The sequence below is a fragment of the Aplidium turbinatum genome, chromosome 2, assembly GCF_918807975.1.
Source record: "Aplidium turbinatum chromosome 2, kaAplTurb1.1, whole genome shotgun sequence".
Taxonomy (NCBI): domain Eukaryota; kingdom Metazoa; phylum Chordata; class Ascidiacea; order Aplousobranchia; family Polyclinidae; genus Aplidium; species Aplidium turbinatum.
The window spans coordinates 49,084,353-49,107,603 of record NC_137473.1 but is presented as its reverse complement, the minus strand read 5'-3'; the positions used below and the strand labels follow the sequence as shown (position 1 = coordinate 49,107,603).

At 37.2% G+C, this 23,251-nt stretch overlaps 1 protein-coding gene across 2 annotated transcripts; it reads left to right on the top strand.

The window, feature by feature from the left end:
- Positions 1–4,719: 4,719 nt before the first annotated feature.
- Positions 4,720–21,539, top strand: LOC145786710 (kinesin-like protein KIF9). Of its 2 annotated transcripts, XM_082598434.1 has the most exons (22): positions 4,720–4,794; positions 7,618–7,741; positions 8,492–8,602; positions 9,062–9,223; positions 9,692–9,818; positions 10,357–10,428; positions 10,705–10,826; positions 11,091–11,183; positions 11,602–11,739; positions 12,434–12,508; positions 13,225–13,347; positions 14,470–14,559; positions 14,686–14,871; positions 14,998–15,164; positions 15,765–15,968; positions 16,505–16,616; positions 17,216–17,312; positions 17,847–17,937; positions 18,305–18,393; positions 18,956–19,098; positions 19,488–19,577; positions 20,835–21,539. In XM_082598434.1, exons 2-22 carry the CDS (start codon positions 7,646–7,648, stop codon positions 20,946–20,948), a joined length of 2,502 nt encoding a protein of 833 aa, XP_082454560.1. In that variant the 5' UTR covers positions 4,720–4,794; positions 7,618–7,645; the 3' UTR covers positions 20,949–21,539. The 2 variants fall into 2 exon arrangements, with proteins under 2 accessions (XP_082454560.1, XP_082454568.1); XM_082598442.1 differs by lacking the exons at positions 4,720–4,794; positions 7,618–7,741; positions 8,492–8,602; positions 9,062–9,223; positions 9,692–9,818 and adding an exon at positions 9,873–9,929.
- Positions 21,540–23,251: the final 1,712 nt, after the last annotated feature.

Sequence of the window (23,251 nt, the reverse complement as noted above, 5' to 3'; positions counted from 1 at the left end):
CCTTTAGATCTGATTAGCCTACTGTAGGCTATAGCCTATTAAGATCTTGATAATGTTTGAAGTCGTAGGAAATCTTTTAAATCCGGGCCCCTTAAATATCCCGGGCCCGGGTCCAGAAGTAGGAGAAGAGCGGGACCTGTGAACAGTGGTGACATGCGAACCAGCCCCAGAATTTTTTTTATACAATTCTTTAGTGCCAAATGTGGATATTGTTGGCTTTGATACGCTTCGTTAGGTTTTCCTAGGAAGTAACGTCATTTTTTGAGCTGATTTGTGGACAGGAGACCTCATTGCTGATTTTGACATAATTTTGTAAATTTTTGAGGTCGTAGGCTGCAACATGTTTTCTAGTTTTTTAACTTGAGTGATGTCTTGGCTTTCAGTGATAAGCGATTAATGTGCGATAAATTAGCATTGTTTTTAGCTATGTTGATTGAGACTAAAAGTTCAGGTTTTAGGCTGGGATCAAAAAAATTACCGGTCATGTGGTGCGTGACCTGTGAACCTCCCTGATGGAGCGACTAGCGAATCATTTTGTTTTTGGTCAAGAACACGATCCAAAGAAATTAATTGATACCTGTTGACTTTTTGTTTTGTTTGTTTGTTTATCTTTATCCTGCATTGCGGGAAAGCGGACTTGAGCGCTATGCATCGGTGTACGCCTTCCGACATACACCTGACCCACGCTGCAGCCGACGGCAATGTCAGTTTCCGGTTGTCTGTGACTCTATTTATGACTTAAATTTGGTACTACCCATTACTCGAAATCGATCACTAGGTAGAGGCAATTATCGCTAAGTTTCTTGCCCAGAGAAACAACAGCAAGTGCGGGTGGCTGGAGTCGAACATGCAGGCTCTCGACTGCGAGCCCAACTTCTCTGTGTACAATTTTGAATAAACAAGTTTGTGGTTATGAAGTACAGTCATGTTTGTCCAATTTTCTGATTGCGAATTAAACTTTGTGCACGGACTATTTTGTGTTGATAGTAAAATCATCTGTGTTCATAACAAAGAGATTTTCCGATGAGAGCATACATTTAGTATTTCCCATTTGACATTTCTTGTAGTAGCATGACAACAGCACAACATAAAACTGTCAAATAAATAGAAAATCGAAAATACTGCATGTTTTTTTCAAGCGGCTAAGAGGACCCTCCACATATGGTCATATGACCCTCACTTGCGGGTCGTATGAACCACTTTTTAAGACACCACATTTTTTGCTCTAGGGGCTTCCGCTTCCACCGGAACATGCTTAAAATCCATGAAAGTATGGAGACTATGTAGGAAGATATATGTAAACTTTGAGACGAATCTTAGACACTAAACAAAAAATATATGAGATTTTGTAAAAATCGGCTAGTAAGTACCGCCTTTCCCCTACCACCTAGATCCCCCTGTCAACGCCCCTGCACAGCAGTCACCAACAACCACCAACACACTTCTGTGACGCATTAATTTGACATCATTGGGTTTAAGGGAAGATTTCTCAAAAACTTTCAAGAAAAAATTGCTCAACAACTTGACTAACATCACGACCTACTAGAACACGGTCAAATATGTTGCTATTTGAGAAAATTTCTAAGAGTCTGAATTGTTACAATCATAGCTATGATAAACCTGTCATCTTCCCATTACCAGAAGTAAGTAAAATAAGCAATATTTGCACCAACACATATGTTTGGCTTTTTTAACCGGAGATTAAGTATGGACGTTGAGCAGTTAAGCACAGTTTACACAATAATAATTTAATATGTAAGACTTTTCAACTGCACCCTGGAGGTAGTATCGTTTGGTGTAATTGCATGTTTCATTTAAAATATCAAGGATTTTTTGTGGATTCTATGTTGTAAACTGTTCATTTGATGTGTCAATTTAAATTTTAATTCGTTTGTTTTTCGCCAAGTTTAGTTTTGCAAGTAAAAAATATCGCTATTGGCGAAAGTTCCTGCTTTACAAAAAAAACCTAACGACTTTATGATGAGACTACATCCAGGATGCAGTTGGAAAGTCTTACATATTTAGCCTACATTATTATTGCATAAATTGTGCTTAACATACATATCTAATCTCTGGCAAAACAAGCCAAAAATATGTCTAGATCAGTGACGTGCGGTGAGGTTCCTAGATGGTGAGGCACTAATTTTTTCAATCACTTTTACAATAAAATTTTTTAACAACAAAAATGGTATCATACTAATCAAAAAAATTAGCAGCATGCTTTCACATTTATTAAAAATAAAATCCATGCGCCTATCCTTTTGGACTAAAACATTTCTGACTTTGTTGTATAGACCAGTGGTCTCCAACCTGTGGGTCGCGACCCCAAGTGGGGTCGCCTTAACTTTTCCTGGGGTCGCCACAACTCACCATATTCAATTTGTTACCGTTTCAATTCATTACCGAAAAAAAATACCGATACTTTTTGTTGTAGTTCGCATCCTTTGCCGGTGTTTTGGAGTACAGCTTGCCTTCTCATGTCACAAATAAACCATTGTGGTGCAATAATCAAAAACAGAATAGTTGCGACAAGTAGGACAGAGCAAAAGCATTCGCGATGCTAGTTTAGACTAACTTGTTATTATTCAAGGCATGATTCAAGTTGACTCCAGAACGAGCGAATAGGTATTTATGCACGTGCAGTGTGCAGACATTTCATCGGCTGCTTACGGTTTGCTTTGCAGGTAGTAATAGTAATTTGTAGCTGGTAAGTATAGCTAAATATTATACAAAAATAGCAGCAAAAAATACCAGAAAAAGAACTTATGACGAGGCTTTTTCAAAACTTGGTTTCACTGAATTTAATGGCAAACCAAAGTGTGTAATCTGTCTTAAAGTTTAGCGGGTTTAACATAATGTATTAAACACAAAACAAAATGTATAACATAATAACTCAAACGTTTTCGACACGTACGTGTGTCCTCACCAGGGATTCAATCTGCAATAATATACATAAATGAAAAATTGTAAGATAAACTTGACTTTGCACTACAACTGTAAGGACACTCTGGACTGAAAAGCACCTTTTCAGTCCAGAGTGTCGTTACAGTTACAAACAGTGCAAAGTCAAATTTATCTTACAATTTTGGGAAAAACAAAATGGGGTCGCAAGTAAATGTTGAAAAACATTTTCATTTAAATTGGGGTCGCTTCTTAAAAAGGTTGGAGACCACTGGTATAGACCCTTCTTTAGTCCTAACGTTATCACTAGATATTGAAAACAAGAGACAGGGAAAGCAGAAAAGGCAATTTTTAAAGCATAGCCACACAGCCACTTCTTTTTTGAGTAGCAATCTCTTTGAAAGTTGCAAGTTTTTTTTTTGTTCAGTCGTCTGATGCAAACCTTATAAATTTAGAACGGGTCTTCCTTTATTTATGACTTCAACTTTGGATTGAAAGTTTATTTTTTAAAAATCTCTCAGATTTGATACTAAATCTTCCTCCATTTTTCAGTTAAATTTTATAAGAAACAATCCTTTACACTGCAAGAAGTCACATACCACGTAGGCTACTATGCGGCATTCCAGCTTGACGAAAAAGGTTTCATAGCTGTGACGTCACATTTGAGGCAAGCCTCAAATCGTAGCTAAATTGTTCATGATGATTTCTGGGCGACTTTGCAAAAGAAAAAGGCACGCATAATGCAGTGTATGGAAGTTTTCTGATCTGAAGTGAGGCACAGCTTGGCGTTGCCTCTCCTCGCGTATTTCAACGATTTTGACCACGTGAACGCTCGATATGAATATCGCCACAGAAACAGAAAAAATTAAAGCACAGTTTGGGTGTAGAAACGTAAAATTTGCGGGAAAGGGGGCACGACTACAGCAATTCACACTAATAAAAGCACCTAAAAACGTGCAATATTTACTACTTTTTAACAAATAATATTTATTCTGTGATAACCATATCTTTGATATAAATTTTGCTTTGCCAGATGTTGGCAGGTGAAGCACTGCCTAACCTGCCTCCTCTGACTGCACGTCCCTGGTCTAGATGCAAATGTTGCGTGTTTTACATACTTCTGTAAGTGGAAAAATGACAGGTTTATCATGGCTATGATTGTAACAACTCAGACTCTTAGAAATTTTCCCAAATAGCAACATATTTGGTCGTGTTTTAGTAGGCCGTGCTAACATTTTAAAAAAAATTGAAAGGGAAGTTTCTTGTAGTAATTGGCTATTGGTAATATGCCTGTCAACTATGATCTAACCATCTTTTATCCAGTAGTAGCCTAATCGCTTACGTGTTGGATACAATAATTGCTACAAAATGTTGTTTAATCTGCAGAGACGATGTAGCCTCACCTCTGCATTCGTTGATGCAACGTCGACCAACGGGTGTGATGACTAGCGACCCTCCCCCTGTTTTTATCAATCTTTGTATTTGGTACATTACGACTCAGCTCTTCGGAGTTGAGTATCTGCTGTGTTTCTACTTTTATGGACCATCTTGAGTGTAATGCCAATAAATAAAAAATATAATTAATAATGTCAGAAAACATTTGACAGAAATACAGATGTTATCTGTATTGTATAGCCCAGATCTTTGTTAAACGTGTGCATAACTCAAACGATAATAAAAATTGATTCGATATTGATGAGGAATTTTATTAAGATTGCAAATCAAATTAAAAGTTGATAATAATAAATTGCAAAGCGACCCTTCATTCAAAAGAAAATATTGTCACCTATTGTAGTTGTCATAACAACGTGTTTGCTCAAGTGATGCCAAAAGATTTCGCGTTTCGTGCGGTACCGAAGCATCTGAAGCGTTTGCCAACATTGGAAGATATAAGTAAGTTAAGACGAGTTAAGTGAGCTTTACACTTAGAAAAAACACGCATATGCTTTACTAAACTATATTATTTGGTACATTTTGACTTGATTTATATTTTAGTACAACAAGGTATGGTAGAGTAGTTAGACTTCAGCACTATTGTAGACGATGTATTCAGTAGATGTGACCAGTTTAATTATTATTGATTTGTCTCACATGTGCAAAAAGAGAGGAAAGCGGATTGATTTTTTTCGTTAGCCAAAAGTATGTGGTATATTTGTTATTTCAATATCCTTATCAATGTACTGTACTTAGCCTGTTAGCCTTGACCATACAGGCCTACTAATGAAGGAATGTTTGTAGCGTTTAAGCATGGGAAGTGACGTCAGGGAATGTAAAAACGACATAAAGAAAGCCTGTAGGAGCTACACTACAAATAAAATGCTTCATGAAGTCACTACTAGGCTATGTGTTTGATTTACCAGCAATGAAAATGCAAACAGATTCAATCAGAATAAAACACAGTTTACAACAATTGTTGTCACTGTTAAGTGTTAAGTTATGTAATGGTGATTCCATATTTAGTACCTTTGGGAAATGAGAAAATAAGGTTCTCATCACACTAAGCAATCGGCACTAACAGGAGTAGGGTAGCTAGTTCCCTAATCTATACCGCCTTACGTTCAGCAACTATGTACACCCTCCAAATTTGTTACGCCATGGTTAGGCTAGAGGTGAGCGGTTTTTATCAATGTCAACCACTTTAAGCCAGCTGTCAAACCAGGTTTGCATTACTGACTGTGCCATTCCACCCCATGGAAGTTGCATGTATTTGGTTATTTACAGGCGCTAATAAAGATAGAAATTTTCCTGGCAAAAAATGGTGCATTGTTTGCAGAAGTAAAGAATTAATGGCGATGTACTGTACAAAAGGCAGAAATTCAATGTCGAATAGGTGGAAATCCAGTCTTGGCATTTATATTGTACAATATAGCAATTTGTATGTTGAAAAAATTAAATATCCTTTTATAGCTTCGTATATTCATTTAGTCTATCTACTTCTCTATAGTTGTGAGTTCATGAACAGAACTTGGATTTTGTTTTTATTATAAAAAACTATTTTTTTCGTTTTGTATTTTCTGTTTTTTGCCTTAATAACTCATCTTGAATAGATCATTTACTGTTGTATTCCAACAAGAAAAAATTAAATTGGTATGTTGTACAACATAGACACTGAGATTGAATTTCCGCCTTTTTTACATCGGTATTAATTCTTAGGCAGATAATGTGCCAATTTATGCTTGGAAAATTTCCGCATTTTAGCGATGCCCTAAATTATCACTTGTTATTTTCATTCAAGAGAACTTATAAGCTAGCCTACTATATCACATCGCTTGTAAGCTATTGGGTGTAATCCATATGTAAGTAGGTTAATTATTTCAAGCAACAAGTTCCAATTTACCATCAGTTAGTGAATGAAATAGTAACTGACAAGCTCTTCTTGGCTGCAATTAGTCTATAAGCTTTGAATTGCCCACCTTAGCATCACCATCAAGCCTGATTTTTGTGTTTGAAACTTCTCCAAGTGCTACAAGTTGCTATGGCTACATTTTAATACAGGCTTTCACATTTTTCATAAACAGTCCCGTAACAATCCTTCTAATCTCTGCTACATTTACACTCCGAGATATAATAGAATGCAATTTTTATGGAACAATCCAGACATTTAGTAAGATTCTATTAAAATTGAGTATCAACAGGTAGATAGCTACTTGTTTAGGAAAAGTTACTGTTGTAACTCCAAAATGAGTTCTCTCCTGCTCTGATATCACCATCATCCAAATTTGATTTTGTCCCCACTAGTCGAGGTGGCTGATTCTTTCCTTGCAGCGATTACCTATTCTCCATCTCATTCTGTCCATGTCTATAATGAAATGACAGAGAAAGGAAGCGAAAGACTTTATGAAGTCACAAAGTCGGCTTTCACCCTGTCACCAAGTCAGCTTTCACCACTATTTGTATAAAAATGAAAAAGTTACTTTTAGGTAAAAGCTGCTTTGGATAGGCTTATGCAGTACTAAGATATGTTAAGGAAAATTAATGAAAGTGTTTGTGCTCGTTGGTATTATGTGTTGACCACCACACAGGAAAGACAGCCAGCTTGTTGTGACTTGTTATAAAACATTGACAAACAATAGTGGCTTATTAATTACAGCATCTGAACAGTTCTATTTTCCCCCATATGCTCTGCTTACGCATTTACTGTATGCAATCATGTATATTATATATATCAGCAGTGGCCGAGTAGTTTGCACGTTGGGCTCGCAGTCGAGAGCCTGCATGTTCGACTCCAGCCACCCGCACTTGCTGTTGTTTCTCTGGGCAAGAAACTTTACGATAATTGCCTCTACCCAGTGATCGATTTCAAGTAATGGGTAGTACCAAATTTAAGTCATAAGTAGAGTAGACAACTGGAAATAGACATTGCCGTCGGCTGCAGCGTGGGTCAGGTGTACGTCGGAAGCCGTACACCGATGCATAGCGCTCAAGTTCGCTTTCCCGCAATGCAGGATAAAGATATGACAAACAAAACAAACAAAAACCTTTCAATTGCCACCCAATTCTTAATATACCGTAATCTAAAAATAGCACAGCTGCTCTAAAAATATTTTAATCTCGTTTAAACAGATGCAAAAGATAGACGAAGACTGTTGACGACTGAATAAAAGAGCACATACATTTTCTCCACAATCATGTCAAAGTGTAGCCTGCTCCTTGTTAATTGTTTTGTATCAGTCATCTGCAGCAAGTTGCTGTATGTTATGCATATTGTATGTTCAGGTAGTGCTGTTGTGGTAAGAATGCAATTATGAGTACTGGTAGAAGTCGTGTGAAAGTGTTTGTCAGATTTCGACCAACATCCAATTTTTCACACGAGTCTATTGAAATTCTCGATGATGGCCATGTAAGTTCTAATTTTGTTGCAAATAGTGTTTAACGTAATTTTTGAAATGGTTTCATGTTTAGAGCATGACCATAGAGTAATCATGGCTATCTAAAGATATGGCCTGATTTGTCACATTTTGCAGAAATTTCCAGATTTTGCTAACGTTGGGCAAATGTTTAAATAAATATGTCTTAAAATTAAATTTTTACGCTTGTTTTACTGTTTTCCCCAGATGATACAACAGGTTTTAACATCCTCACATGTTGAAAAATAAAGAAATTTTGATTTTGAAGATTTTAGTCAGACTGTTAATTTTTCAATAACAGTCTGATTCAGCGTTTTTCAACTTACTTTTTCTCATTTGCTATTGCTTCCCCAAGGCAACAACAAGCTTTATATCATTAGGAGAAAGCAAAAAGTAATAAAATCTCATAAAATGTCAGTCAAACACTAGCAGTAGCAGTAATTAAAAATCTGCAAAATGTGACAAATCAGGCCGCATCTCCAGGAGTCCAGGTGGCCATAGAGTAATCAACAACTACTGATGACCTTTGTGCTACTGTATTCTGTTTACCACCATAAACTTTAAACAATGCTTGAGACATAAACTCAGTTGGTCTATATAGCGTACTGATAGTTGTAATTTTGTAACTTTCAGTTGTTCCAAAACTTCATGATTTGTTGAGGTAATTTGAAGCTGTTTTTGCTTGAAGCAATGACATTCGATAAAATCAAAGAGTTGCTTCAAAAGACTTCTTTTTTTTCCAGACAATCAACATTCATGCTGAAAAAAATGACCAAAGAAAAGTGGTGAACAATCAGTTGGTTGACTGGTCATTCAAAGTCGATGGTATTCTTCACAATGCAAGTCAAGAACAGGTATGATCAACACATGCATGCTGCTAATGTGTGCATGTGCAATGATGATTAAGTATCTAAGTTTACTATGTTTGTCCATTGCAACTGCGAGTCATCTTCTAATCGTTTTACTCTACTTCTGTGGAGCTAAATTGCAAAAGAAAATGTATTAGATGAAACTGAAAATACGTAGCCAAGTTAGCATATACTCACCTCCTGGTAGACATGACATTATGATATCTTGTGCTCTTTGGCCTGAAGTGCATACTGGCTTCTTCATATCAGCTGATAATGAAATGTAAAATTGAAAGTTGAAGACAGGGAATGAATTTGAATTTTTTATTTTATTCCCTAAATTTTAGGCTGATAGTGGTGGCAGTTGCAATTGCATGGTCAAAATTTAGTGCTTTAGTTGTCCGTTGCAACATCTCCACTTCCTGTTTACCTATCTTGTATTATCGTCTTTAAACGCTTATCTAGGTGTATAGCACTGTTGTATCTGACATGGCCACAAAAGCGTTGCAAGGGTTCAATGGAACTTTGATGGCATATGGACAAACTGGTGCCGGAAAAACGTTTACGATAACCGGTGCCACGGAAAACTATAAACAAAGAGGGGTAATACCTAGAGCTATTTCTCAGGTAAGCAGTGGATGTACAATTGTACATTGGCCTACCATGTGCAATTGTTCATCAGTGGCATACAGTGGCTACTTTTTTGGTTGTTCACTTTTTTTCAGCATGCTTTAAGCAAACACTAGATTTGCAGTTTGCATAATACCTGTTTAGTGTTTATACCATATCAAAATAAACTGATATATATGATATAAAAAGTCACTGTGCAAATCAAGCATGTATTTAAAACTTTCTGAAAAGTATGAATCCCAAAAATAATGGTCGCTGTACGCCACTGACGTGTATGGTTGCGTTTTATCACCGTTTCTTTTTACTTATGCAACATCTAGTTGCTTAATTACTATTCAAGGTTGAGCTCGGTTGACAAAATGCGGCCAAAGTGCACAAATTTACAATTTTATTGCATCGTATGTGAAAAGGTTTTGTTTTTTAAAGTCACAAGTTTTCCTTGTTATCTTACAAATGTTTATTTAGATATTTCGTGCCGTTGAAGAACAAAGTGAACACCAGGTTGTGATCAGAGTTTCATATCTTGAAATTTACAACGAAAATATGTTCGATTTACTGTCAACCCTGCCAGACTCATCACTGGGAAACTCTAGTAGGGCATTTTTATTTGAAAGGGAGATTTTTTAAAAGTAGACTAAATTTTACAACGAAAATATGTTCGATTTACTGTCAACCCTGCCAGACTCGTCACTGGGAAACTCTAGTAGGGCATTTTTATTTGAAAGTGAGATTTTTTAAAAGTAGACTAAATTATTAGTGGTGAAGTTATATTCTTGCCTTCTTGGTGTGTTTTGATAGTTCTGATCATGAAATTTTCTAAACCTCCATTTGGTGATAGTTTTAGTGGCCAGGTGTTCTCACAGCCCATTTGATAAATCATTTTAGATTTTTAGTGGTGGCAATTGTAACTGATTGTTTTTTCCTTTCACAACAAACCCAAATTATAATTGTGTTTAGTAGGCTATAACATTATACAGTGGTTTCAAATGTTATAGTATGTAACTGCATTTGCGGTTGGTAAATTTATGATAACCTACTATTTAGCTGTTTGTGATGCTTTAATTTATCTGAGAAATGATTCACATGGGTTTAAGAACTACTCAATAATTTTTAAAACATTTCATGGTTAGGTGATAGTCAGCTGTCAATCATCGATACTGGTGATGGATCTGTCTGCGTGAAGGGATTGTCTTTGCATACTGGTATGGTTTCCTTTCTACTTTCTTGGCTAGTAAACTTTACATCATTCGATTTTATATCATTTATAGCACTGCACAAACATACCCTATGATCGAAAAAAATGCTGTACCGAATTTAAAAGTTAAAAGCGCTGAAAAGTCATTCACCATTTAAGGTTTCTTGTTGAAAACAACAATCATTAAGTCATCTCGCCACAGAAATGAAAATTAATGAATTCAATGTGTAACCCATCAATTTTGCAAACCCATTTCTCACCGGTCACATCTTGTAACTTTCAGCCACCAATGAGGGTGAGGCGCTAAACTACCTGTTCGAAGGAGAAACAAATCGAGCAATTGCAGCTCACTCCCTCAATAAGAATTCATCGAGGTCTCATTGCATATTCACCGTCCACATCGAGGTATGAGTCATTCTTGTTGGTTTTCTATATATTTTAAAGCACGATCATTTTGCTTTTTTGTTTAAACTGACGGATTTTTTTTCCGAACTCGACGTATTCTCCAAGAGGTATGAAAAATGAAAAGTTGCCCTTTCAAAATGTTTATTTTAAAAGCAGCACTTGGTGTGTTAGAAAGGACTTGCAATAAAACGTATAGCCCAGGCAGCAAAATCCGTCAATTTTACTCTCTGGGAGAGACCATGACATTGGCTACTTTGCTTTCAGTCACGTTCTAGAACAGAGTCCAACGCGAAATACGTCACTTCGAAGCTGCACCTGGTGGACCTTGCAGGTTCAGAACGGATTGGAAAAACAGGGGTAAGAATTATTTGGAAGATAAATTCTATTTATAAAGCCATCCATACTTCAAGTTGATGTAAAATGGTCTCCGTCACGTTGATTTCAAAGTGATTTATCGGATCATTCATTTTCACTTTTTCTCACGTTGTAATTTTTCTTTAATGGTCACGTTTGTGAATAGCAGTTCATTATCGTTTAACAATACGCATTTTTCTCCAAAAGCTAGAGTAGTATATCCTAGTATTGGTACGCTATTTGCATGGTATTCAATTCGTTTTCGTCAAGTGTAATGTCGATCCAAAAAGCAAACTCATAGTGCAGTTTTCAAGCTGATAAACCACAAATCTCTTGCAAAAATATGAGAGTGTGCTTACTAACCGAGACTAAGAAATTTATTTCCACGGACATGTGAAACTGACTGATATTATGTTTTTAGTCCGAAGGCCAAATCCAAAAAGAGGCCATGTACATCAACAAGTCTCTCTCGTTTTTGGAACAAACAGTCATTGCTCTTGCTGACAAACACAGAGGACACATTCCTTATAGGCAAACGAAGCTGACCCACGCTTTGATGGCAAGTTTTTTTTTCAAATCTTTTTGCATGTTATTCTTGGTTTGAACTGGATTAAATAGGAAAACAAGAACCACCAAACTACGGTCCGCGCAGCTCCACAAAATTGAATTTATACTTTATCAACCTTTTTAGGCAGACAGTTTGAAAGGAAATTAAGTTATTTTTCTGTGCTGCTGGTATCATAGATATTTTAAAATTTCTCCAGTTTTTTAGTAACTGGTGTGGTGAGAAGCTTACACTAAGTAAAGCTCATATTCTTTATTAAGTTTTCACTAAAAAAGTAGAACGAGCAGTGGAACAGTGATAGCAGGAACAAGTTTTCATGGCAGAGCAAGGGCCAACAAGCTATGATCCACGTACTTGATACAGCCCGCAACAAATTTCTTTTGTTCCGCTTTGTCCCAGCCAGCAAATCACTTCGTTTTTGAGTTGATTCAACGTCCTGAATGAAACGTTACGGCAACAGGTTTCAAACATCTCTTTTTTTTCATTTTGTTTTGTGCAAGAAAATCAACAAGCCTATATCTTGTCTCTAAACTATTTTTCTGAGTTTTAAAACCTCTTTTGAAGATACGCGTAGCTTTGCATAACACCAAGCAGCTTTTGTCAGTGTTGTCAACTTATGTATCAATGCTTTTTGTGTGCACTATAAAATACGTGAAGTTTTATTCAAGTTTTTACGTGGCTCATATAGGACTCCCTCGGAGGTCGGTGCTGCACAACCATGATAGCAAACGTCTATGGAGACAGGGCCCAGCTTGCAGAAACAGTACGTTCCAGAAATGTTGTTGTACCATACATTGTGTGACGGTTAACAATGAAATGCGTTCAAATTACTGTTGTTTACAGTGTCACTTCAATCAGTGCGCATATTCAATAACTTAAATCAAATATAGTTATTACTATCTGAAGCCTTTACAAATTGTTTCACCTAACGGATCATCAGAAGGTCTTCTATTTGAATAAGACCTTCTGATGATCCGTTAGGTGAAACACTTTGTAAAGGCTTCAGATAGTAATAACTATATTTGATTTAATTCGCTCTGCTTTGCGTTTTTGCTTGGCATTGAGCACTTTTTGTAGTATTAATAGTTTTCATTGTTTTATTCAATAACTTATATATTTATCGGCTTATAACAAAATAGTTAAATCTTATTGTTATTAAATTAAACATTATTGAAAATAAAAATTATGAAATGAACCTTTAAAAATGCTACATTTTAATGCCTTTTTGCCTCTTTATAAAATAGCATCACATACAAAAAGTGTTATTTCTACTTTTATCACCTAAACCAGTTGCTTGTTAGACAGTAGATTACATACCAATGTTTTATTACTATCGATGTTATGTTCTTTATTTTATTGTTTATAAATAATATTTACTTTTAATCTTGGTTTTCTCTGGCCCGATATTTTTGCATACCGACCCTAGTATCCCTTGATATCAATACGCTGCCCACCCCTGATGTAAACCGATGTTTTCAGGTCTCCACTCTCCGCTTTGCAATGCGGATGATGTGCGTCCCGGTGGAGCCAGCAGTTAACGAACATTACGACCCATGGTTGCTGGTCAGGGAGCTTGATGGGGAAATCAAACGACTTAAGAGGGTTAGCCTTTATTACACACTTTTACTGTGGTTGCTGTTGTTATCTTTTGTGTGAGCTGCTACATTTCTATTATGGGATCTGCAATACTTGGTAAGTTAAATACCGAAGCGAATTCATATATTGACTCATCATCACCATTAAGTTTCTTTCTCTCGTCGAGGGTTGGAGGCAATGAGGCGCCAAGTTTCTCTGTTGTGAGATTTTTCTTGTGCGATATTGACTCAAAGTAATGCATATATTCGAGGCAAACTACGAAACGTAAAAGTGTTACAATGGTTATGCCATGAATATTTATTTGACCAAATTCATTATGAACAAAAACAAAACACATCAAACATTTAACTTTCAAATATAGTACTATCCATCAATCAAATTTGGCAGTCTGTCTTTAATTACACAGCGTTTGATTCTGTGATGTTTGAAAACATCTTTGCAATGGTGTAGCTATGCTGCTATATGTTTGTGTATTGGAGCAAACATAGCCCACGGGGCACATTGTTTCGCAAATCTCTTGTTTTTGACACAAAATACAAGCGAAGAGGAAGCCCAGTTTTCCCATTTAAGACAACTAGGCGTAAGACAATGTAGATTGATACAATGTTTAACCGCATTAATCGTTTAAAACAAGGTAGATATTAACGATCTGTTTTAGCTTGATGCTGGGAGTTCGCTGTGAGAATAGCGATTTGCACTAGCTTTCGGAGCACAGTTCCCTAGTCATGTGTTATGACGAAACGGGTCGTTAGTATCTACGTTGTGAAGTAAGCAACGATCATGCTGCTAAAAGTGAAACTAAATCTAATGCATAACTACTAACTAGGCTTTCTTTCGCCTATCACTCCCGCCTTTGTTACATCCCAGTCAAACGATGTACTTGTTAAACTTCATTTTATCAGAAGAAGAATTTTCTTCGATAGCTAGGCTATTAGCCAGCACCCACATTTACTAACAGTGACACAATTAGCAAAATACACTCTTTTTACATTGATTCAACGTCTGCAGACGTTGAATCAATGTAGAAAGAGCGGATTTTGCTACTTGGAGAATGAACCCCTTTCCATCAAAACGAAATGAAAATAATAATTGTTACATAGCTACTTTCATTGTTCTTTTTGCTTGAAGGAGCTGGAAATGCACGATACCCTGGCCAACAGGACACATGTGAACTACGGGCCACTTACAGAAGGACAAATAACTGACATCAAAAAGCAGGTAACCGAAACTCTGCTCAAAACCTTCAAGCAGGCCTAGAAAAGAAATTCTGCACTGATATTTTATTTTTGTAAATGAGGTGGTTAGACATTACGTTTTTCTAACTGTTTTTCTTCGTGTTTTTAGGTTCGGTCGTTTCTGGAAGGCAAAATTACAGAACTGGATGTTTCCAGTTTGCACGAGATTGGTGCTGTTTTCACTCAGTTTCGCTCCGTTGTGTTGGATATGGAGCACGATATGAACCGACAATTTAAAAACAAATTTGTCTTGCTGGATAAAAGCGATTCTGAAGCCATAGTAGCTTTGCATAAGGTGAGTGCCAGAGCTCGTTTTATTCTGTCACTTAAAATGTTAAAGGTCATTTTCTTGAATGTGACGTTTCAAAAGCATGTTAGTGACATTTGTACAGTATATTGTTTTAACTTTACTATTATTCAGGCGGGACTTCCTCTCGATGATGATGGGAATTACATGGGTACGAGTGAAATTTCCTTCTCAAATGCACATGTAGCCCAACCAAGTACAGCTACTCTTGTAGCAAGACAAAAGCAAGGTGTCACTTCTCCAAAGCGAAAAAGTGCCAAGAAACTCCGGGGAGGAGGAAGGTATCATGAACAAAGTTAACTGACACGACGTCATAGTTATCTTGTCTTGGCCAAGATTATGGCTAATGGTTAAGATTTAAATTGGACGCGAATGTCATGCTACCAATCTACGTGTTTTTCTGCAAGCATGTTGTTATCGTTAAACGCCTTGCATCGGCACAGCCGAGTTGCGCATCGAGCTGATGACCTTTCCAGTGTCAGCAGACGTCTTTAACAGTGAGCCACATATCTTAAAAAGACTACATTTATACGACAAGACTGCGTTTCATCACTGACTGTATGGCTAGTTAAGAAATGATATATTCATCTTGTGGAAAAATTTTTGTTTGGACGAGGCCAACTGATGTTTTAAGACGTTGACTACGGTTTGACAAAAGATACTAATAGTAGTTTTAATGAAGAAGTACTGTATTGAAATATTTTCATATTTATTTAAAGAAAGAAAATCAATAAAACGGAAAAAAGACGTAACCTTGCGATTATATAACTTTAAATTTCAGATACAGCATACGTTTCGAAAACAATGCTACGTATTTTCAATGTTAAAGTTGAATTGTCGAACCAATGCAATCATTAAATAAATTCTCTCTTAATTCATAGTCCAACTGGCCGGGCGACAACTGCCAGTCCTTCCCAACCCCCGTTGGAGGCCGCCCCTCCGCAGAGTCTGAAGACTGCAAAAAGTGGAGCTGTCCAAGGTGTTGCTCCCTCGCAGAACGCCGAGAGCATCGACTCCGCTAAGAAAGAGCTCAGCACTCCGTCTGAGCTGGTGATTGAAGAAAAGAAAGAACCTGCAAGACCCGAGTAAGCAGAATGCACTAATTTGTATTTCTATGTTAGTTTTAGCATTACTCGTAATACGGTATTTAGCTACACAAGAGTAAATTTTCTACCACATTTGCGTAGGCTGAAAAGTTTGACTCTTCTTTTCAATGAAACCGCTGTAACTTCAAGAGTGGGAGGCGTTTTTTCGGTCAGACGTTTTTACTTAGAAAATTGCATCTCGTTTTGATACGTCTGTGGGTGAAGGCATATACAAAAATTCACTTCTGAAGGTTTCGAACACGTGTTCACCGGTATGTCACCAACACCATACCTAATAAAATGGCATGCTTTAACATTAGCGACCACGTGACCTGTTGTATCATCGTTTGCTTAGTTTGATTGTTGAAGATTCGTGGATGGACCGTTTGCTGATTAACTCTCTGCGGCTTTTGGGGACTTTTTAATTTGGGGTTAGGTGCGGAAATAGTGGATAAGCCAATAGGCCGTCATAAATTTTCTAACGTACAACGGTGTAATTTTTCTTAATTTTGATGTCAACTAGTATTTGTTTCCAGAACCCCACCGCCAAGATCACAATGCTTCGAAGAGTTCAAGAAAGAGCAAGGTCAAGAAATTAACAGAATCTTATTGGAAAATAAGAACGTTCTTATGAGCAAGAAGCGTATTGTAAGTTGCATTCAATGAGTGCTTGGTTGGTTTGAGTCTTTATTCTCGGACTGGCAAAGCCTGTGATAAGTTATTCCTGGCAGTTTCGCATACTTGTAGAGGCTTTTGACGTAGACGTTACCGAGATTGGCAGAGTGAATGTTGTTGTCTGTGAACTATTCCATTTACTAGGTGCCGCTGAATAGAGAGCAGTCCTGAAATGCGTTGATGCACACCCCGAGAGTCGAACCAGCGCCGCTTGATTTCGAGATTTCTTTGTGTATAAAGTCGGTCGCTTAACCACTGAGACAACAGGGCGGACTTGAACTGGTTTATTGCTAATTTTATTGAAGTAATAATCAACTGTGATAAATTAGCAGCTAAAATGTACCATACCAGCCAGATAGTAATCTTTCCCTCTGCATTGCGGCCACTGCTGCTTCGGTTCATAACTTTCCTTGCAATCAATCGCGAATAGCGGTGTCGGCCACAATATTACAAGAACCGTTTTAACGATGCTACAACAGCTTGTCCAGCTGTCCAGTCCACTTTTTGACGCAGTGAACTTCCGATATGCAGTTAGATAAGGATTTTATTCATTGTTGTTTTTGTTTGTTGAGGTACGAGATTTGGCACACGCGGTAAATGCGACCAAGCACATGATCGATGGAACACGGGTGGCTCTTGAGAGAAAGAAAAATGAAAGAATGGAGCAAGGTAGATTTGATAGTAAATGACACTTTTTAATGAATCACAATGTAGCCGACTTGAGAATGCTGAGAAAAGTTTAATTGAATATCCCATCTTCGCTGTCGTCTTGTTTATTTTCTCATGAAAAATAAGCTCCTTTTGAGCCTGGCGGTCGTGCAGGCTTGATGAAGCAAGAATTTTAACTAAGTACGTTTAGCCTTTCAGTGAATAGAAGGTTTAAAATTTTCTTAAGTTGAAAGGCTTCCAATAACTACCTAATATATTATATAGTAATTTATATGATTTCACTTTTTTCATACTTTACTTTTTTGTTTGACTCTGGAAATATTTATACGCGGACCAGGAAAGTCTCCACAGAAGTATCTCATTATTTTGGGACTTTAGGCCATTAAGGCAGGTGCGGCCGCTTAACTTGATGATGTAAAATCGCTTAGCTACTTGTTGTTTCGCCTCTGCACGGTTCAATATTCCAACATGGACAGATTCAGTAATTCTAACGATTCCATCTTGCCGACAACCAACTGCTTTATAAACCCACAGGAGAGTTTGTCAATGAAGAAGGCGAAACTGTAATTGACGAAGAAGAATTCGAACTCATTACCCAGCTCAAGAATCTGAAACAAACCTACAGGTAGGCCTACTACTGTGGTTTGTCTAAAGCCTAAAGATTTCATTTCTCCAATGCAGGAAATGCATTGTATCAAACGTTTGTAAACTCACCGATCTTTTTCCTTTTATGAATGAGAGGTTTTTAGAAGGTTCTTTTTCAGATAAGAAAGTTCTGAAAATCTCAGTGAGTGACAGGCTTTTGGGGCTACTTTGATACCAGGGATTTCATTTGATTGTATTTTCTTTACATAGCATTAAACATCTTTTTTTGTGGTAGCCTACAACTAGGCTTACCACTTACCATATTAATATGCACGATACCACAACATTTTCTTTCATTTTTTTTTTATTTCAATTATTTTCGATAACCATCTAGCCTGTTGTAATAGACACGACTATGACGAACTGAGGTACGTGAAGACCGAAGTGGATTATTGTCAGAAATTGGTCGATCAAAGCCGTCAGAGATTAATCCAAGGTCATACACTGTGTTTGTCAGTGCTGCCAGCAACTCGCTCCAATCAGTAACAGTTGGTTGTGGGTGGTTTAGCAGCGTTTCTTTTTTTAATATAGTTATCTGAAATTATTAATTTAAATCAGAACTATACGTTTGATTTATAAATTGCTTGTTTTGCCTACTTTAGTCAAAGAACTACCGACCTACAAGCACAACCACTAATAATATCCAAACAACAAAATCCGTCTTTTACATTGAATTAATGCAAAAATGACGGATTTTGCTGTCTGGGTAATGACCATTTTATGTTTGTCCATTGTGACAACGCACGCTAACGTAGCCTGCAATGCAAATTGTGCGATGAATTATTGTATTATAGATGCAATACAACAGACATTGAACGTCTTTCAACGTGCTTTAGACAAACGTCGAAACCATCACTGCGTCAGTTTGACGCCTTTACGTTTGGTTTTACGTCTTCACGTCAGTTTGACGTCGTCACTCTGCCACGCCTTCATGCAGTGTCATAATATAAAACAGTTTATTGTCATAAATATTGAAATTTACAATTCTTTGTCTTCAGAATTCGATACTTGGTACAACGATTCCTTCCTCCAGGGAGCACTGGAGTCCAGCGCTGCAGCCGGATACGGGATTCGTCCTGGAGTGATTGCTCCTGCTAGGCTACTGCTTTCGTCTGACCACAATATAGTAGAAGACGATCAGGTTGTTTGCTTTTAGCGATGTATAATTATCGCTGATCTAATGTTTTTAAACGTTGATTTTATTAATTTACGTAATTAGAATATTTATTATCAGACAAAGAAAATCTCTTCTGGTCTGTTGGATGCTAAATTCATGAGGAACTGCACGATGTTACTTTCCAGACAGCAATTGTGTTTTTTTACGTTGATTCGACGTCTATAGACGTTGAATTAATGTAAAAACCACTGATTTACTGTCTAGGTTTATTTTTCATTATCCCCTGACCTACAGATTACCACGTTTGTGATTTTCTGTGAATACTGTATATCGCAATGCCACTAGCCCACTACTGAGTAGGCTACTGAACTATACGATGTAGGTCCACATATATACGATACTCTTCTTTTTAGGAAAAATTTGATCGAGTCCAACAAAGTTTGCTGATGGGCCATCAGGACTCGGTTGCATTCTATAATGCGAAAATGAAGACTCGGCGTCGGGTGAGAACGTAGTCAAAGTTTTTTTCTGTTTTTTGGTAAATTTCATCATTGTGGCAAAATAGACTGAGAAAAAAGGGGAAAAACAGTGTTTGTCCATGCGCAATCACATCAAATGAACACAAATTAACAGACCACTGCTTCTTTGTTGAACTACTACTCACTGAGCAGCAAATTAGCCTTTTACACATCGATCCAATGTCTGCAGTCGTCTAATCAATGTAAAAAAAGGACCGATTTGATGACTGGGTTTATATCGTGCAGATTGTAAAACTGATTGGGCAATTTTGTACATTTTGAAAGTCACAATTTATGAATTGGGAAACGTAGTTTGTTTTGTTTCCATATTGCGTTTCCATATTGGATACCTCTTTCCATATTGCGTTTTCATATTGGATACCTCTTTCCATATTGCGTTTCCATATTGGATACCTCTTTCCATATTGCGTTTCCATATTGGATACCTCTTTCCATATTGCGTTTCCATATTGGATACCTCTTTCCATATTGCGTTTCCATATTGGATACCTCTTTCCATATTGCGTTTCCATATTGGATACCTCTTTCCATATTGCGTTTCCATATTGGATACCTCTTTCCATATTGCGTTTCCATATTGGATACCTCTTTCCATATTGCGTTTCCATATTGGATACCTCTTTCGTTTAACAAAAAATGTGAATAGCTGATAGCCTGCACAGTCGATGTCGCTGCGCTTTTAGAAATCAGCTGGAAATGTCTTGCGATTTCAAAATGTGGATCGAACTCCAGATGTTTTCATTCGAAAGTCCAATGTGCTACCATTGCTCGCTGCCATCATCATCATCATCCAAATTTAGTTTTGTCCTTACTAGTGGAGGTTACCAATTCTTTCCTTACAGCAATTGTCTTCACTCCTATTCTTCATCTCATTTTACCCATCGTATCTTTTTTGTTCAGTCCTTGACTGCCTCATATTTAACCTGTTCTTTTTGGACGTTCCCGTTTTCTCTTCCAATCCACTTTCAAATTTAATGCCTTTTGAAGAAAACTTTCTTCCTCCCTCCTTAGTACATTCCAAAACCATTTTGCTCAATTTGCTCTTACAAGTTTGTCTATAGTCTCACTCACCCATCAACATTTCAGTTTTTTACATGATATATCTTTTTTTTCTATTTAGGGCCATATGTTGTTCTACAATTTGTGTTGAACACTTGGCAACTTTTGTGTTGTGAAAACATTTAAGATTCTTGCCTGATTTTCACATTATTTATTGTTTAGCAAACGTACGAAAGGGTAATGGCTCAAGCACAACCTCAAAAGCGTCAACTACCTGGTATTCCAAAGGTCGGCACAAGGAACAAACCGCCAAACCAACTTTCTTTTGTCTATTAAGAGGCTTTGCTTGGAAATCCTGAATTTTTATGTTATTTTACGTACGTTTTTCTTGAAACAAATACAAAAGTCAGAATCTATTTCATTATAAGTTCTTATTGAGTTTTATGTTGTAGCCTACTTGGCCTTTCCTTTACATTGGTGGCTGAATTTCAAGTCAACCAATGTAAAGGCCCTGCATAAGATACACATCTTTGAGATGTAAACCACTATTTGTATGAGTTGCACTTTGCTCTTTTTGAATACTTTTAAAATATCGTTTATTTTTCATTGAACATGGCCTATTACATTTGGTGATGTAACATGCGGTTGATCTGTAGGTTAGTTGCAAAAAAATATTTCAAACCGCCGTTATGTTTGGTGTAGGACTGTAGGCTAATGAAAAAGTTCAAAGCATTTCGAAATCGTGCATTTGTATCGTCTATTGGAAGTGTTGGATTGACATAACATCGACCGAGCTTTTGAAGTTTCAACAATGTGCCTTATGATTCGTTGTAGGCCTATTTGTTATAAAATTTAGTCGCTGTCTTAAAAGCTACCTGTTGTTGCAAACTATTGTTAGCAGTAGCAACAAATAAACCAGCGTGCCTCTCTGTTGTCAACTTCTGACTCACGTTCGGCCTACCCTTAGGCTACCTTTGACTTGGGAGATTGGGGAAAGTTAGGCCAGCTCCTTTCCGCTGATAACTCTTAGTTCAGGGAGGCGCCACTCCACGTTATGTAGCCACAGAATACCTTTGGTTACAAGATAAAAACAATAATTAAAACATTAACTAATTAGATCTGGGGTTCTCAAACTTTTTCCGGTTAAGTATCGTACCCCTGAGCTCTAGAACATATAGCCTAGTGCACGCTTTTGTGACGGCAGTTGTGATTAGGCTATAATCAGTGGTGCCGAAGTTAGTTGAGGATTGGGGGGGATAAATCAATATTTTATCAAATTTTTGACGATTTTGAACTTTGGGGGGAAGGAATATTTTTATAAGCTTACACAATTTTAGTTGTAGGCTACCGGTATTAAGTTTATTAAACAATTACCGGACCTCGGTAAATTAGCTGCTAACAGCATAATATACAGAAATCATGGAGATAAAAGTGTTACCAGTGCTCTTGTGAATGCTCGTATCTTAATCGTGCAGCAGTCAAAGAAAAATTGGTACCTCCAGCGGGATTCGAACCTATGACTTTCCAATGAATACTTAGTTTTTCCAAAAAAAAAAAAACAGAAGTTATAGCCTACTTTTCTTCTTGTTCTCTCCTTCACTAGAATCACTACACTTAATTAGTGCACTACAGGACAAAGTCACTTATCATGAGACTGAAAACAATCGAAGCTACAGAAGAACATCTGAAAAACTATGACAAAAATAATAAGTTTCAAACACATCACAAGAACTTGTTGCAACCGAACGTATTGCGTCTTATGGTAGTGCGCATTGAAAACACATTAGCAATGTCATTTATGCTGATGTCATTAAGACTATTTTGGTGAATGTTGCAAACAATGCTAGCATTCATCCTTTCCTGTCCCAAAGTATTTCTCAGCCAGGTTCTCAATCTACGAAGATTGGAAAACGACCTCTCACAAGCAGCAGAGCTTTCCGGGCAAACTACTGAGTAGGCTATTTGAGAATAGAGAGATTTTTTTCCAACTCGGACAATGCCTGGTAAGCTCTTTTAGCATCGTACTGAGATTTTGCTCCGGTTGCCTTTCTGAATGAATCAATTTGATAACTCATCGATTCTCTGTTCAGCTCTGGATAATTTTTGACCATTTCAGGAACTAAGCCGGTCTTGAAAATTCGTGCAAGTTCTTTATAGGCTACTTTGCCGAATCGGAATTCAGGCTACTTTCAAACCGTTCGGTCAGTTCAGAGATAACTCTGTTCATGAACTGATTGTAAAGTATTTTGTAATGCAGTTGAGTGTCTGCAGTAGCTGCCATCGAGCCTCCACCCAATCTTTCAGGGACTCTTCTTTGCCGTGGTGCTTGCAAAGGCGTGATAAAGTTAGCAGCAAATTTTTCTTGAAGTAGGCTAAAACTGCATTTTTGTAATTGTTCTCAAACTCCAAATTACGACATTTCTTTAGAGTGATTTCAATAGAGTCATTGTCTAGCTTCAAATCCAAGACAATCTAGAACTGTGATCAAACATCAATAAAAGAAAAACAACAGCAATTCGAGATGCTTGTAAACAACTAAATCGAAGTACAACTTCATAGCAAATAACTTTTTTCTAAATTATTGGGGGGGGGTGCTGCCAAAATATTGGGGGGGATATATCCCTCCATCCCCTCCTACT

What these genes read in the sequence shown, in the direction of transcription:
- LOC145786710 (XM_082598434.1), top strand. Translation starts at nt 7,646, where the DNA reads ATGAGTACTGGTAGAAGTCGTGTGAAAGTGTTTGTCAGATTTCGACCA. An exon ending in AGCTGACCCACGCTTTGATG is followed by an intron (nt 11,740 to 12,433) that starts GCAAGTTTTTTT and finishes TGGCTCATATAG; the next exon opens with GACTCCCTCGGAGGTCGGTG. An exon ending in TAACTGACATCAAAAAGCAG is followed by an intron (nt 14,560 to 14,685) that starts GTAACCGAAACT and finishes TCGTGTTTTTAG; the next exon opens with GTTCGGTCGTTTCTGGAAGG.